This window comes from Hylobates moloch, unplaced genomic scaffold (assembly GCF_009828535.3).
Source record: "Hylobates moloch isolate HMO894 unplaced genomic scaffold, HMol_V3 SCAFFOLD_1, whole genome shotgun sequence".
NCBI lineage: Eukaryota > Metazoa > Chordata > Mammalia > Primates > Hylobatidae > Hylobates > Hylobates moloch.
Genome location: NW_026652276.1, coordinates 156,575,960 through 156,592,275, shown reverse-complemented (window position 1 = coordinate 156,592,275; position 16,316 = coordinate 156,575,960). Strand labels below are relative to the sequence as shown.

At 40.5% G+C, this 16,316-nt stretch overlaps 1 protein-coding gene and 1 pseudogene across 4 annotated transcripts; both read left to right on the top strand.

The window, feature by feature from the left end:
* Positions 1-6,236: 6,236 nt before the first annotated feature.
* On the top strand, positions 6,237-6,635 carry LOC116813577 (centromere protein S-like; annotated as a pseudogene).
* An 816-nt stretch (positions 6,636-7,451) lies between these two features.
* ARL4A (ADP ribosylation factor like GTPase 4A) lies at positions 7,452-9,600 on the top strand. 4 transcript variants are annotated; one of them, XM_032760376.2, is made up of 2 exons: positions 7,452-7,649; positions 8,779-9,600. In XM_032760376.2, the coding sequence occupies exon 2, from the start codon at positions 8,865-8,867 to the stop codon at positions 9,465-9,467; it is 603 nt and encodes a 200-aa protein (XP_032616267.1). In that variant the 5' UTR covers positions 7,452-7,649; positions 8,779-8,864; the 3' UTR covers positions 9,468-9,600. The 4 variants fall into 4 exon arrangements, with proteins under 4 accessions (XP_032616267.1, XP_032616274.1, XP_058302836.1 ...); XM_032760383.2 differs by having other exon boundaries at positions 8,776-9,600; XM_058446853.1 differs by lacking the exon at positions 7,452-7,649 and adding an exon at positions 7,904-8,334 and having other exon boundaries at positions 8,776-9,600.
* Positions 9,601-16,316: the final 6,716 nt, after the last annotated feature.

The window sequence follows — 16,316 nt, the reverse complement described above, 5'->3', positions numbered from 1 at the left end:
ATTATTTTTCTCAAAATTATAATTAGTTTCTGCCTTAAAAGCTGTAAAAGTCTGAATATTCCTTTGGGGCCTCCTGCTTTTAGGATTTAGAAAACCCTCCCCTTTATTATTATTATTATTTTTTTTTTGAGAAGAGAGTCTTCCTTTGTTGCCCAGGAGTGCAGTGGCATGATCTCGGCTCACTGAAACTTCCACCTCCTGGGTTCAAGCAATTCTCCTGCCTCAGCCTCCTTGAGTAGCTGGTACTATAGGCGTGTGCCACCATGCCCAGCTAATTTTTTTTTGTATTTTTAGTAGAGACGAGGTTACACCATACTGGCCAGGCTGGTCTCGAACTCTTGACCTCAGGTCATCTGCCTGCCTTGGCCTCCCAAAGTGCTGGGATTACAGGCGTGAGCAACCGCGCCTGGCCTAGAAAACCCCTTGAATGGGACCATTAAGTATAAAAACATGACAAGTACCTGACTATTAGTTTTACTAATAGTGAAATAACTGTTAATGCACATATTTTACATTGAAAAGCTAGGCATTCTATTGTGTAATATTGCATTAAAAGTGGTTTCTCCAGGATTCATGTCTATTTAAGAATAAAAAGCTATATGTCATTTGTATTTTCTCTGTATGAAAATTTGCCTTCAAAACTATCACGTTTTTTGGCCAGATGCAGTGGCTCACGTCTGTAATCCCAGCACTTTGGGAGGCAGAGGTGGGCAGATCACCTGAGATCAGGAGTTCGAGACCAGCCTGGCCAACAGGGTGAAACCCCATCCCTACTAAAAATACAAAAATTAGCTGGGCCTGGTGGCATGCATGTGTAATCCCGGCTACTCGGGAGGCTGAGGCAGGAGAATCACTTGAACCCAGTAGGCAGAGGTTCCAGTGAGCCAAGATTGTGCCATTGCACTCCAACCTGGGCAACAAGAGTAAAACTCCATCTCAGAAAAAAAAAAAAAAAAAAAGATCACTTTTTTTGTGGAGGTCTGTGGATTCTTGAGTAGTTATTCTTAGGATAACAAGCATTCATTCAATAAATCCACTGAATTCTTACTGTGTGCCACACACACATTGCTGTAAATATGGGGGATAAGGCAGCACACAAAATTGACATTATCCTTACTTCCTGGAACTTACAATAGGAAGTAAGAGGGGGACAGTTAGAGAAGGAACACCATAGACAGATATGAATCATGTCAGGTAGTAACAAGTGCAAAGAAGAAAAACAAAAGCAGAGTAAGGAATAGGAATAGAGAGTTTTGGTGGAGAGAGGGGTACAAGGCAGATACTTTAAATAGGCTTTCAGGGAAGGGCTTCTCTGAGGAGGTGATATTGAAGCCTGGAAAAGAGCTTAACCTCAGAAGCAGAGAGACTACATGAGAGGCTCTGGAATTTGATGGGCATTAGAGACACAGCAGTGGTGGTGGTGATAAGTGGTCAGGTTTGAATATATGTGTCAACAGGACTTGCTGAGGGGTCATGTTGGATGTATGAGGATGTAGATATATTGGGTTCTAATGAATGAGATAAATATTGAGTGAAAGGAGCAGGTTTAGGGGCTGAGATGCTTATCTGCCATTCATTTGTAGAGTTCAAGAAAGACGTCTACGTTGAGACAAATTTAGGAGAATACAGATTGTTTAAATCCCTGGTATTGGATGAAATTACGTAAGGAAAAAGTATAAAGACCTAAGGAGCCTTGGAGTACTCTAATAAGAGGCCATGGAAACTTGTGACAGAGAGGAGTAAAATGTTCATGGAAGAAGACAGAAATGTACAAAAGCGTGCACAGATCTGGACTGTAGAAATAAAATATAACACACAATATTAGTTAAAGCTGGAAAGAATTAGGACTCATTTGTTCTGATGTGTCCCCCTTGAGGCCCTGTTGGACTGGATGTTCTGTCAATCATCCCAGTGTAACCAAGTAGTTTAGCTTCAAAATGCATATTGAAACTTTTTTCCTTTCTTGCTTTTAGCCTTGAAACATACTTCAAAACTCTGTCTCCTGCCCTTCACACCAGACACTCCCTTGCCCTGCTAGCTTATCTAATTATGTGCTTACTTAGAAGTTCAAGGGGCCAAAGTTTTTGTTGTTGTTGTTTGCTTTGAGACAGTCTCACTCTGTTGCCCAGGCTGGAGTGTAGTGGCACTGTCTCAACTCACTGCAGCCTCCACCTCCAGAGTTTAAGGGATTCTCCTGCCTCAGCCTTTTAAGTAGCTGGGATTGTAGGTGCCTGCCACCTCGCCTGGCTAATGTTCGTATTTTTAGTAGAGGCGGGGTTTCACCACGTTGGCCAGACTGGTCTCAAACTCCTGACCTCAAATGATCTGTCCGCCTTGGCCTCCCAAAGTGCTGGGATTACAGGCGTGAGCCACAAGCCCTGGCCCCAGGGCCTAATCTTGAGACAAACTAGACACAAAGACCCAGTTGTGAAATTCCAGAGATTACCTCAAGGTGGTTAATCCACAACCTGGCCATTGTTGAGACTCTGATGCCAGCCTGCACTCCAGGTAGACCATGACTCAAGACAGCCACCAGAACAAGACACATAGACCTTGTACCCAGCACCACTCCCACATGCTTCCATTCCAGGTTCCCATTTTAAAACTCCTCTCCCCAGCCTAAAGCTTGAGATGGTTCCTTTGAGGCCTGAGCCCAGCCGTTCTTCCATCTGTCAGCATTCGAAAAAAAGCTGCTTTCCTTTTACATCTCAATCTCACGTCTTGTGCTTTGACTTCTGAGGCCCAGTGGTAAAAAGGCATCATGCCACACTACCCAAGACTCACTTTCCATGTCCCTATTTCTTAAATTTGGATCTGCCTCTTGTAGTGTGGCATAATGCCTTTTTACCACTGGGCCTCTTGGCAGTTGGACCTGCACTCAGGTATGCATATGCATGTGAAGGCTTTTCCAGAGGAAGGGGCAAACTGTCCTGTGACTTGAAACTGGGTGGAGCTAGGCCTTGAAGCTGTCCATAGAAGAAGTTCAGGAGGAGGGTTTAGAATTGTGGACTCTGGAAATTCTTATCTAGGACCCATTCCAAGTGAATTTTGGGTTGTACTTCCCTTCTGACATCCTCTTTCTAAAGTTTTGTCAAAAATTGTACCCTGGCTCTATGCTGCCATGGATCAAAATGAATTAACCTAAATGTGAACTCCCTAGAATACAGTGGATAAGAGAAGAGACTTGGAGCCAGACACAGGAAACAAACTGCTGCTTCACTGCCTTTTAGCTGAAAAATCAGTTAGGAGGTAAATTAGTATAGGTGAGAGGTCACAAAAACCAGATGCATGTAGTGGAAATGGGAATGGAAAGACATGAATTAAAGGGAGCTTGATAGCTAATCATAAGTGGGATATAGGAGAATTTTTTAAATGGCCCTGAAATTTCCACTTGGGACTACTGAATAAATTGCTGTCAACCAAAACAGGAACTAAAAGAGGAAGGCCATGTGTTTAGCAAGGACGATAATAAAATGATACAAGGGAATCAATGTTTATATCCCTCTCAATAATTCTCTAATAAATTCTCTATTATCCTCATAATAAATATGCATGGAAACAACTAAAGTGAGTTATCCTAAACATATACATCTATATCTATCTATACACATACACATGCTGTGGCAAAGGTGAGGAAGGAAAAGATTTCAGTATGTGCATGCTCATGTATATCATAAAAAATCAGGCTATGGAAGAGAAGAAGAATGCTACATGCATCTGATTTTTAATTTTTATTTTCATAGATTAAGGGGGTATAAGTGCAGTTGTGTTACATGGATATATTGTGTAGTGGTGAAATCTGGGCATTTAGTGTAGCCATCACCCAAATAATGTACACTGTACCCAGTAGGTAGTATTTCATCCCTCACCCTTCTCCCACCCTTTCACCTTTTGAAGTCACCAATGTCTGTGATTCCACTCTGTATGTCTATGTGTATCCATTGTTTAGCTTCTACTTAGAAGTGAGAACACAGGCATCAGATTTGATCTGGGTCCTGATATTTAATTCAAAAAGAGAATCAAAGTAAATTACTCAGTTGTAGTTATTTAAAAGGAGAAAACTTACCCATTTCTTATGATTAGTATTTCTTCAAAGTGTCTAATCATTAATTATCTGAAATACTTACTTAAAATACAGATCACTGGCTCCTCTCCTGATGATTCTGATTTGGGGGGTCTGAAATAGGAGGAACCAGGAATCTATACATTTACAAGCATTAACAGGTGATTCCCATCATTAGCCAAGTTTGGAAAACCACAATTAAAGGCGAGGTTCCCAGAGGCCCTAGTGCCTCAGTAATTTTTTCATGGTACCTCAGGCCAAAATAAATAGCCAACATTTCTCTTTATAAAATTGATAGATCCAAACTTGATAGTTGTAGTTGTTAATATGGTCCAACAGATGTCACTATGTTTCCCTCAAAAAGTTAAACTATCCCACAGAACCCCTAGGAATTCCGAGGCACCCCAGGGCACTAAAGCACTATTTACAAGCTACAGCCTAAAGGGAATTTTTTTCTGGCATAGAATATAAGTAAAAGCTCTGAATGGGCCTTCTATAAGATCATGCAACAAAGTGAACCTTGTGTTCCACAAATTCCATTGCTTTTAATATCATTTGTTGCTGTTTTCATATGGTTTTTATATATAGAACAGGCATACCAAACATTTTTCTACAGAGGCAGAGAGCACATTTATTTTGTATGTGTGTGTTGTGGAGGGCATAGATGACCTTGATTGCATATTCTTTTCTTATCCATTCTCTTGCAGCCCTTTAAACATGTAAAAACCATTCTTATCTCCTGAATTTGACCTACAGGCTGCAGTTTGCCAACCACTACTGTAGTTTTAAAACCTAGGGTATAACATTAAAGTGCAATTCAGTGAGGATGATTCTGCAAGATTGGAAGCCCTCAGTGTTTTTGTTTTCCTTTTTTCCCTTTTTGCTCCAGGGAAGACTGTGCAAGGAATACTGGAAGGACCTAGTGATTTCAAAACTACTGTAAACAGAGGGTGGCCATAGAATTTTCTTGCTCTAAATTCTTAAGGAGAATTTGCAAGTTATTCCAGTTTAATAAAGAATCCCTGAATTAAAAAATTCAATTAATATTGAATTTCCAATAAAAGGAAATAGGTTATTGCACTAGGCCCTTTATCAATTATTTGCTGATTATGTGAATGGCTAATGAGATTTCACAATTATAACTAATCAGGCAATCCTTAGTTTATAATAGATTCATGTTTATAGAATATGCCATTTGATATTTCTAGCTCTTATTCCCAAAATTAGTGTGGCTGTCTTGAAATTATGCATTGTGCTTAGAACTTAGGTTTTTACGTCTTTTTGTTTGTTTGTTTTTTTTTGTTTTGTTTTTGTTTTTTGAGACAGAGTTTCGCTCTTGTTGCCCAGGCTGGAGTGCAATGCCACGATCTCGGCTCACTGCAACCTCCATCTCCCAGGCTCGAGCGATTCTCCTGCTTCAGCCTCCTGAGTAGCTGCGATTACAGGCGCCCGCCACCACGCCTGGCTAATTTTTTGTATTTTTAGTAGAGATGGGGTTTCCCCACGTTGGCCAGGCTGGTCTCGACTTTTTAAAGAATCCAGTATGACAAGTATGCATGTTCCTGTGCTAGTCATAAAAGAAATAAATATCACTGGCAATAGTGGTCTTAAGAAAAAGTAGGATATTTCTTCAGGAAACTCCAATCCATATCTAAAAAGAAAAAAAGTACCCTTTTAAAAAAGTGTACCATATAGGTTCTTCCAAGTTACAATCTTACAGCCTTCACCAAAAAGATGTTTGTCGATTAAAGCTTTGCTACAACTTCAAGTCATTACTTCTTTTGCAGGTTGTCATAAGCACCCTGAAATTACCGCTGAAAACATTTTATAAATTTATTCATCCATAGAGACTCCAATATTCCACAAGGGCAGGGACGGTGTGTTTTGCTCACCATTTTATCCCCAAGCACACAGAATTGTGTCTACTGCCTATTAGGTGTTCAATAAATATTTGTGAACTTATTGATCAAAGACAAAATTACATTTAGTCAGAATCATCCAATGAAAAGCACTTTGCATTTGATGACTAGTAGACTTAGATTAACAGTTCCAGGACCACCACTAATTTTCCTTGGGTCATTAGAAACATCCCTTTAGGACTGCGGAGGGAAAATCCAATCTGGCCGCTGCCCCACATCCCCTTTCTGTTCTGCGCGTTTGCCTCCCCGTTCTGATGGAGGAGGTGGTGGAAGTGCAGCAGCGATTTTCTTAGCCATTTTCTTACCAACAGAGGCCAAAGGAAGCAGCAGTGGACTACACTGTGGGTTGTCTTTGTGAAGAAGTGGCATTGGGCAGAGATGAAGTTCAGCAAACTTATCATTGCAGCAATTTCGGAGCTGACTTTTCGACAGTGCAAGATCTAGAAATGTGTGCAAGACATGCGAAAAGAACCACCATTAACACTGAAGATGTGAAGCTCTTAGCCAGAAGGAGTAATTCACCGCTAAAATACATTCGCAGACAAAAGTGAAGAGCTTGCTCAGATTAACCTAGAACGAAAGGTACAGAAGACAAAGAGGATGGAAACAAAAATGCAAGGGAGCCAGCAGAGGCTGGAGTACAGGAAAGTTAATAATTAAACTCTCCCACTGCTTGGAAAACGCAGCTTTCTGCAGGTAGAGCCACCTAGTATGTATATGGCCACAAAGGGAATTTTGAAGGGATAGTGATTAAAAAAAAAAAAAAAGGCTAGATGGCTTTTTGTGTTGTATTTTCCACGTCGTTAACTGCAAACGCTAGTTTTAAAGAGAACTGGACACTCAAGCAAAATACTTGTCTCACTCCAGCACATACAAATGGTGTAGTTGAATGGTATATTGGAAATTATATCTATTGCAATTAAAATTGTGTGAGCAATTTGAAAGAAAAAGAAAAAAAGAAACAACCCTTTCATCTTTCAGAGTGTATTTCCTTATGTGTCAAACTGGAATATTTCTATCTGTCGCCAGCTCCCCAGGATGCTGCTAGAAACACGTGAGAGAGCGCGTTCATTTGCTCTACAAAAAGCGAATGAAGGCGCAGTTACCAGTCCAGTCAACCCAGGCCGCTTAAGGTCAACTACTGGGGGACTTCCATATCACCTCGATATATACGTAACCCGTGTGTGCCGTAACCCGTGAACTATGGAATCCCTAACCGCGCATCACGTGGCTGCTGCCCCGCGGACGCCCTAGACGCACTGAAGAAAGGCGGTGCCGGGCGGGGCCTGTACCAGGCTGGCGGGCTGCCGCAGACAGAGCTACCCGGAGCAAACGCTCAGGGGTGAGGCCGGAAGTCCCATCCGACCTAGCGGGCAGCCAGCGCTAGGCCGATTCGAACTCGACCTTGTTTTGGCGTTGCTAGGAGACGCGGCTCCTGCGCGCCCCCCACAGGCCGCCGCCCGGGCGGCGCGCGGGCAGGGGGCGGAGACTGTCGCGTGGAGCTGCCGGGCGAGCACCGTTAGGGCAGCCTGGCGCGCGGCGCCCGCCAGGCGCCCAGTCCTCCGCCATCGCCCACGCCTCCCTGGTGCCAGGGAACAGGTATCAGCGCGCCTCCCCAGCGGCTGGGAGAGACGCTGAGTGAAGAAGAGGGAAGGACGGTTAGTCAGGTGAGCCGCGGCGGGGTGGGCGGCCGGGACGGCCACGCCCTGCCGAGGGAGAAGAGCCGGTCGTGTGCGGAGGGGCAGGGTGAAGGGATCCCGCTTCGGGTAGAGTGGGCTTACCCCGGCGGGCGCGCCAGGTGGGATCTCTAGCGCCTCAGGGGCCCGCGCGGCCACAGCCGGCACCCTCGGGCCCGCGGACAAAGGGTTAACGCGTTGGCGGTGACTGCGGGCCCCGGATGTGAGAGCCTCGGCTTGGCGCCCTGGCTGCGCTGCAGGTGCGCCGGGCCGAACGGAGCCGGCAGCCTGGCGGCTACCTGACCGCCCGAGGCTCCCCTTCACCTGCAGCGGCTGTTCGGCTTCCTCCGGGAACGCCGCCTTTTCTAACTTAAGGGCAACAGGTGGTGCCGGTGTACCGAGGGAGAGCTCAGCCCCGCCGCGCTAGGAGCGGCAGTTACCCTCACCAATTAGGGAGCGGGGGCGGGAGTTGCATGGCTACCCTGATGCGGGTGACCAATGGGATTTGGGATCATGAGTGGACCGGGAGGAGTGGGCGTGGTCGGAGTGTGAGTCCAAGGTTTCTAGTGCGACAACTGCCAGAGCTGCTTGGAGAGCTAAGCTGGAAGGGTGCTTATCCCTGCGTAGAAACGCCTGCCAATGCTTTCTCATTTGGACCCAGACTCCAGATCGGGAGGTGAGAACGTTGTTATTTTGGAAGGGGTAGGAGGTAATAGTGATCTTGGGTATGCTGTTAAGCATGTGGAATTAGATTCCCAAGATAGGACTATCTGCTATGAGTTTTCTGCCAAATAGGCACTTTGTGGTTATGACCACTTAGACCAGATAGATACTGGTGACTGGATTCTTTCCAGAATGAGGTCTTTGAAGTTTGGGGACCCAGGAGAAAAACGTACATATTACTGCAATTTAAGTAAACCAAATAATTTCAATCACTGTTATTCTATCGTTTGTCTTGGACTGTGTGTGTTTTCATGTACGTTTCATATCTCGTCTGGTTTGTTTAGCGAAGCAAGTTGTAGTAAGTTCTTCTTGTTGTTTATTTTAGCAAAGTAGAGAAAACCTGTTTTAATGTATTATTTCAGGAGAATAACTTATTCCTTCTTCCCTCTCCCAGCAGACTTATAGCTGGATCAGCTACCAAGAGAAGTTCTAAATCAAGAAGAGAAAAGCATTTCAATTTGGGACATTTATTTGCACCTGGAAATGGGGAATGGGCTATCAGACCAGACTTCTATCCTGTCCAACCTGCCTTCATTTCAGTCCTTCCACATTGTTATTCTGGGTTTGGACTGTGCTGGAAAGACAACTGTCTTATACAGGCTGCAGTTCAATGAATTTGTAAATACCGTACCTACCAAAGGATTTAACACTGAGAAAATTAAGGTAACCTTGGGAAATTCTAAAACAGTCACTTTCCACTTCTGGGATGTAGGTGGTCAGGAGAAATTAAGGCCACTGTGGAAGTCATATACCAGATGCACAGATGGCATTGTATTTGTTGTGGACTCTGTTGATGTTGAAAGGATGGAAGAAGCCAAAACTGAACTTCACAAAATAACTAGGATATCAGAAAATCAAGGAGTCCCTGTACTTATAGTTGCTAACAAACAAGACTTGAGGAACTCATTGTCTCTTTCAGAAATTGAGAAATTGTTAGCAATGGGTGAACTGAGCTCATCAACTCCTTGGCATTTGCAGCCTACCTGTGCAATCATAGGAGATGGCCTAAAGGAAGGACTTGAGAAACTACATGATATGATCATTAAAAGAAGAAAAATGTTGCGGCAACAGAAAAAGAAAAGATGAATATCAATACCTATTATATCTGTGTGGAGTAGGTTTTCTCTGGTCTGATTTTGACAAATAGAAGTGTCTACAGCGTGGTTTGCCTGTCTGCCCTCCTGGATGCTATTAAAGCTTTGTTTTGTTGAACAATCAAGATGCCCAACTCTGTTGCCTTGTGGAAGATGAGTAAATGCAGTGCTGCTTAAAGTGGTCTCTTCTCCCTACCCCACAAATCTTTTGGTACTACCATTTGGGGAAGCCAAGCAAGGATAGTCAATTGACCAGAACACAGTTGTGGGAATTTGGCCTGAAGTTAGTGAAATAAAACTTTAAAGAGTGTCTGCCTAGTGTTTTGTGCTTATATCTTTCCGGGGGAAGCCTTTGCAAGAAAATTGCATACAAGGCTTTGTAACGATCAAGTGCTAATCGATGGAAATGTTAAGGTAGATTAACATATATGCAGTTATATTGATCACATTGGTCCAACCAGTCCTTTTTTGAAGTAAGGGACAAGGAGTAAGTATTTTCTTTTTCAAGTTTTGGCCAAATGATTTTTGACACGTTATGGAATCAAGTAATTTAATGGTATAGCTTAATTCTAGACAATGTTTAAGTTGGTCTGCCTTTATTAAAAATAAGATATTTGGGGTATATTCAAGTGCATGGATTAGTTTTCCTGACAAAGCATGTTTTGGTGTGTAGTCTTTTTAGAAATAGCTATGCATCGTTCTACACAGGTTTAAAACAACTTTTTTGGGGATTTAGGGCTATTATAGAAATAGTTTGTTGTCAGAAGCACTTTCACTTGAAGAACCTAAAATAATTGACTCATTCATCGTAAATATGGGCATGTAAACTAATAAATATTCACTGGATACATATATGGATTTATGAAGAAGGCAATTGATGATTTAGTCAAGAGGATGTAATTAAAATATGTGGTCTCTAAAATATTCCAGTTACAAGATACTTGTTTTATTAATATTTGCTGGCTAAAAACAAATGTGGTTTTTATATATTTTTGTAGTGTGTTGAGAAGAGCAAAAGCTTTATAAATATACCTGATGCGCTGTAGAATGAAAATGTAAAAGATACCCTGTATGTGTTCTGAGCTTTAATTTTTTGTTTACAAATTGAACAGTGTTACATGGGCTGTCCAGTCCTGATTATAGAGAGGAAGAAATGGTAACAGTATGGCAGATAAGAATTATAATTATAGAAAATGAGGGGAAAATAACAAACCTGTTTTATGAAAATTCACTGGTGCTGTTTACATTGGAATAAAACACTCTATAAGGAGGAAAGACCTTTATCTAATTCTTATCTACAGACAGAGACTTACTTCCAGTGACCGTATATTACTAAATCAGCTTATTTTTTATGTCTAAAGCAACAGCTGTTCTGAAAAATCACCAAAAGAAATGCACTTTGCTAGCAGGATTTGTTTTGGCTTTGGGTTTTTTTTTTTTTTTTTTTTCAGTGGCATAACAGTTTTTGGAACCTTGATTCTTGTGTCACACAAAATGAAGTAGCTTGATGTGGAGCCTTCATATGTTAAATATTCCTGCACTAGTGATGGTCACTTAGAATGTTTATAGAAATGTGGATAATAACTACCAATAAATTACTTGAGGCACTAGGAGAACAGTATTTGACTTTGAATTTTAATGTATTTCCACTTCTGCTGAAGCTTTTAATCAGATGTGTAAAAACAACTGACCAGTTAGGCTCTTTAGTCCCATAGTAGTTTAGATCTGCTTAGATGTGACAGGCATTGAAGGCTGTTTTGTTTTTTTTTCCTCCCTTCACTGATACTGAAATCATGGTATCTGCTGCAAACATGAGTAGATCCATGATGGATTAATAAAGCTTGCTGAAAAAAAAAATCTGTGTATCCATTAGGTTTATCAGTTTGTCTGTACTTTCTGTCTACCTACTATATAAAATAGTGCTGTTTTTAACTATTTTGAAAGCTTGTGTGTTGACCCTTTGTAGCTTAAGAACGTAAACAAATTAATGTTATCTAAGTTTTTCATATTTAATGGACAACAAAAGAGAAAATGGCATGAACACTGTACAAACTTTGATTTATAAAAGACAATTTCAGCTATAAAACCCATCATAAGATTTTCTAGCTTGCTAAGTTCAAGTTCCCTACCACCTATTCTAGTTATTAACACCATAGTATAATGAGTCTTTAAATTCTGAAGAGTTTAGACTGTGCTTTCATACCTAGTTTTTTATTACGGCGCACCTTTTCTAGTGCATAGTTCTAAAATATTTTCTTATATTTGAAGTTACTTGGTTTAATACAAAATATTAAGGACTGCTCAACTGAATCCAAGTTAATAAAGAACAAAGTTTAAGAAAAATAAAACCTTTTGATAGTTAAAGATAATTTTTAGGCCGGGCGCGGTGGCTCATGCCTGTAATCCCAGCACTTTGGGAGGCCGAGGCGGGCAGATCACGAGGTCAGGAGATCGAGACCATCCTGGCTAACACAGTGAAACCCCGTCTCTACTAAAAATACAAAAAATTAGCCGGGCGTGGTGGTGGGTGCCTGTAGTCCCAGCTACTCGGGAGGCTGAGGCAGGAGAATGGCGTGAACCTGGGAGGCGGAGCTTGCAGTAAGCCAAGATAGCGCCACCGCAGTCCAGCCTGGGCGACAGATCAAGACTCCGTCTCAAAAAAAAAAAAAAAAAAGATAATTTTTAAAATGTGCAGAGTTCTTAAAATGGTTTATAAATGGTATTCTTAAACCATCAGAAGTTTACTAAGACTTAACCATGGAAAAATGAACTAAATATAGGGAGACAAAATGAAGTTATTAATATAAATATATGTATATGTAAGAATAATTACTGATCTGTAAATGAATGATGGTTTATCAACAGAGGGAAAGGCATAGACTTTGTACAAGGCATTTTTTTTTTTTTTGAGACGGAGTTTTGCTCTCTTGCCCAGGCTGTAGTGCAGTGGCACAATCTCAGCTTACTACAACCTCTGCCTCCTGTGTTCCAGTGATTCTCCTGTCTTAGCTTCCCAAGTAGCTGAGATTACAGGCACACCACCATGCCCGCTAATTTTTATTTTTAGTAGAGATGGGGTTTCGCCATGTTGGCCAGGCTGTTCTTGAACTCCTGACCTCAGGTGATCCACCTGCCTCAGCCTCCCAAAGTGCTGGGATTACAGAAATTAGCCACCACGCCCAGCCTGTACAAGGCATTTGACGCAAGGATTGTTCCATTAATAATTCATGGTGACCTTGAAGGAAATCTTTGGTATTTCAAGATTCTATTTAATACAACAATTTCCTCTGTTCAATATAAACAATGATTTCAGCGATAATAAAGATGCAAAAAAAGTTTTATCAAACTTTAGATGATGTGAAACTCAGCATTCAGCTGATGCAACTGAGAATCTTGAGTATACCATCATTTGAAGCTGGAATTTTACCTTTAAGGTTTAAATTTGGCAGAACATTCTGGAAATGGATCCTGGTGTTATGGAATACTAAAGTGTCTAAGCCTTAATATGAACCAATATAAGGTGCCAATGTAAAATCATAATGTTAATATTAAAATCTATGAAGATCAGAAGTAATAGTCTCAACAAACCACAGCCAGAGTATGTATCTAATTCTGTGCATGCATATTAAAAATATGGGAATACCTGTACAGGAAGCTAGTTTAGGAGGATGTTAAATGTACTGGCTAAAAACACGAGCTTTGGAGTCAGATCAGTGTTCAAATCCTGGCTCTCCCATTATTACACATGACCTTTTAGCGAATTCCTTGAAACTTATGATGAGAATGTCCACCTGGTTAAATGAAGACTGTCTCATAGAATTTTGAGAGTATTGAAGTAACATGTACAAACTTTCACATATTGCCAAGCATTTGATAAAAACTGACCTACTATTGTTAACCAGTAGGAATCAATATGTTTATTATTTCATCTGGGGCAATTTACTTGCAGCCTTAGTTTCTTAATTAGTGAAGTGTGGATTATATCTACCATTGGGGTATAACTGATTAAAAGGATTAAATCAAGCAATGATATTTAGCAGAGCAACTGACACTTTAGTAAGCTTTCAACTGATAGTTATTAATAGCCAGACTACTTTATGATCAATGTATTTAAAGAAAATACTTGTTTTGGCAGGGGAATATAACATAGTGAGCTCATACATGTCACAAAATGGCAACTTGGTGGAACTTGGTGAAAGTCTAAATATGCTGAACTCCCTTGAAATATGGATCATTTCCTTAGGTTTCTAAAGTACCAATTTATTGTAACACAATATTATCTTACCTTTTCCCTGTAAGACAAAATTTAATTTAAAATCTCGGTTATTTTCTGGTGTAGGCATATATCAAAATACAATACCTCACTTTTCAGACATTAAAATTTGAAACTATACATTATGGTTCTTCAAAATGCCTCAAGATTGTTATCTATAATTCACAAATTTTATCTAATGATAAGAATCTGTATGCCGACATTTAATGGAAATTTGCAGTATCTGTGGGCACATCTGGTTGATGACAGTGGTTGTGTTTGTGGGTGATTATGTGTGCTGTGTTATTTTCTAGTTACTTTCAGTGTTTGGTCTTGTTTTATGTCCCCTGTTTATGTTGCACTGAAGTGGAGATTGAAAGAGTTACGCTCAGACTTAAGACCACGGCACACTGGCTCGGCCAAGAGATCCTTATTGGAGGCAGCGGGCTAGGCTGGGCTGGGCAGGAGACAGAGAGAGAGAGCGGTGGGGGTTTGCTTCTTTTATGCCCAGGAGGGCTGCATGGATGTTTGTGATTGGTTGGGGTGGGGCTTAGAGCGAGGCGGGAAAAACACCTCTCTCTGATTGGTTTTCCCTTTGGCGGGCTTGCATTGAGGAAGAAGAACCCGGAACCAGCGCCATTAGGGTGCTCTAGTTACCTAACAGAGATTACCTGTATTAGTGGTTGAAGACAGATGTTGAAGTTGATTCATTTCAGTGAAGGTCTACCTTTAGATAAAATCTTAACTTTTTGTTATGACAGATTTCAATCTTACACAGAAGTAGAATAATATAACAAACACCCAAGTATCTGTTATCTAGTTTGATTAGTTATCAACTCAGGGCCAATCTGGTTTCCTCTATACTTCCATTCACTTCCTTCCATGCCACCTTCCTTTTCCCTCCACTTCTAGATTATTTTGAAGTGAGTTCTGGAAATTACATTTTATTTATAAATATTTTGGTATATGTGTCTAAAAGATACTCACTTAAAAAATTTCACTATCACATGTAAAAAAAAAAAATACTTCTTCAAAATAACCAAATATCCATTCAGTGTTTAGATTTCTGTTATTATTATTATTATTATTATTATTATTATTATTATTATTATTATTATTTGAGACAGAGTCTTGCTCTTTTAGCCGAGGCTGGAGTGCAATGGCATGATCTCGGTTAACTGCAACCTCAGTCTCCCGGGTTCAAGCAATTCTCCTGCCTCAGCCTCCCCAGTATCTAGGATTACAGACACATGCCACCATGCAGGGCTAATTTTTGTGTTTTTAGTAGATACGAGATTTCACCGTGTTGGCCAGGCTGGTCTTGAACTCCTAACCTCGTGATCCGCCCACCTTGGCCTCTCAAAGTGCTGGGATTACAGGCGTGAGAATACAGAAAGTTAGCTGGGCGTGGTGGTGCATGCCTGGAGTCCCAACTACTCAGGAGGCTGAGGCAGGAGAATTGCTTGAACCGAGGAGGTGGAGGTTGCAGTGAGCCAAAATCGCACCATTGCACTCTAGCCTGGGCGACAAGAGCAAAACTCCGTTTCAAAAAAAAAGATATATTTGATATATTTCTACCTCTTGCAGCTTATTATTCCCATTTATGCATAAATTGTCTCATCTTTAGAGAGAACTGAGTCTTTTTCACACAACCCTAGTAGTTTTTGATGGCTTTTTTGATTTCTCATTTAACACGAAGTCCCTTAACCTGTACATTTCCTGTGCCAGATCTGTTTTTCTAGGATGCCAGGTTCCTTGTATTAGGAAATGGTATTTAGAGTCCACAGTCTACTACTGGATTTGTCATTGTTTCTAGGCCTTTTCAATGGATAGTGCTAGAACTCTATTTTTTTAAGATTAGATACATTATTAATTCACAGTGATCATTCCAATTCAAAGATTTACATTCAGAATGATGAGGCATTTATTTAGTTTCAGTGATATTATCATCTTTCACTCATGCCAAAAATATTAGTTATGAGCAACACACAGTTGTTTATTTGCTTTATTCCACTTTAATCTCAATGCAATACTACTGTCAACAATTTGATGACTGGTAGTGGTTTAAGAATGTTGTAGTTACCTTTGTCCTTTAGGTATATCTCACTGGAGGTAAATTCTTGTATTTTAAGGTCACTTGGAATTGTTATTTTATGTGGGACTATGTTTTAGATATATTTGTTTCACAAAATCTCTTTTAGAAATGTTGAGTCTGGTTTATTTAATATATGCAGTTCTTCAAGTATATTTAAAAATACTCAATTTGGGATAAAAAATTTTACACACAATACTTTAGGAAGCTCTCTTTTATAAACTGATATACATGAATATTTTCCACAATCATGAGGAATTTTTTCTAGGCAATATTTTTCTTTTCATTTCAGTTCAAGCAGTAGAATTGTTTTGTGAAAATTTAAGTAACTTACATGGAAGACATCTGATATATAACAGGCCTCTGATTGAAAAAGAACTCTTACCTTCCTGTTGCAGCTCTTTGTAATGTCAATGAGAATCTGAATATTTGTTTTATGGGGTTTTTTCTTTGTTACTTTTTAGTGCAGGAACTGAATAACTAAACAGCAGGTGATT

Coding starts and splice junctions, on each gene's coding strand:
- ARL4A (XM_032760376.2), top strand. CDS start 8,865: ATGGGGAATGGGCTATCAGACCAGACTTCTATCCTGTCCAACCTGCCT.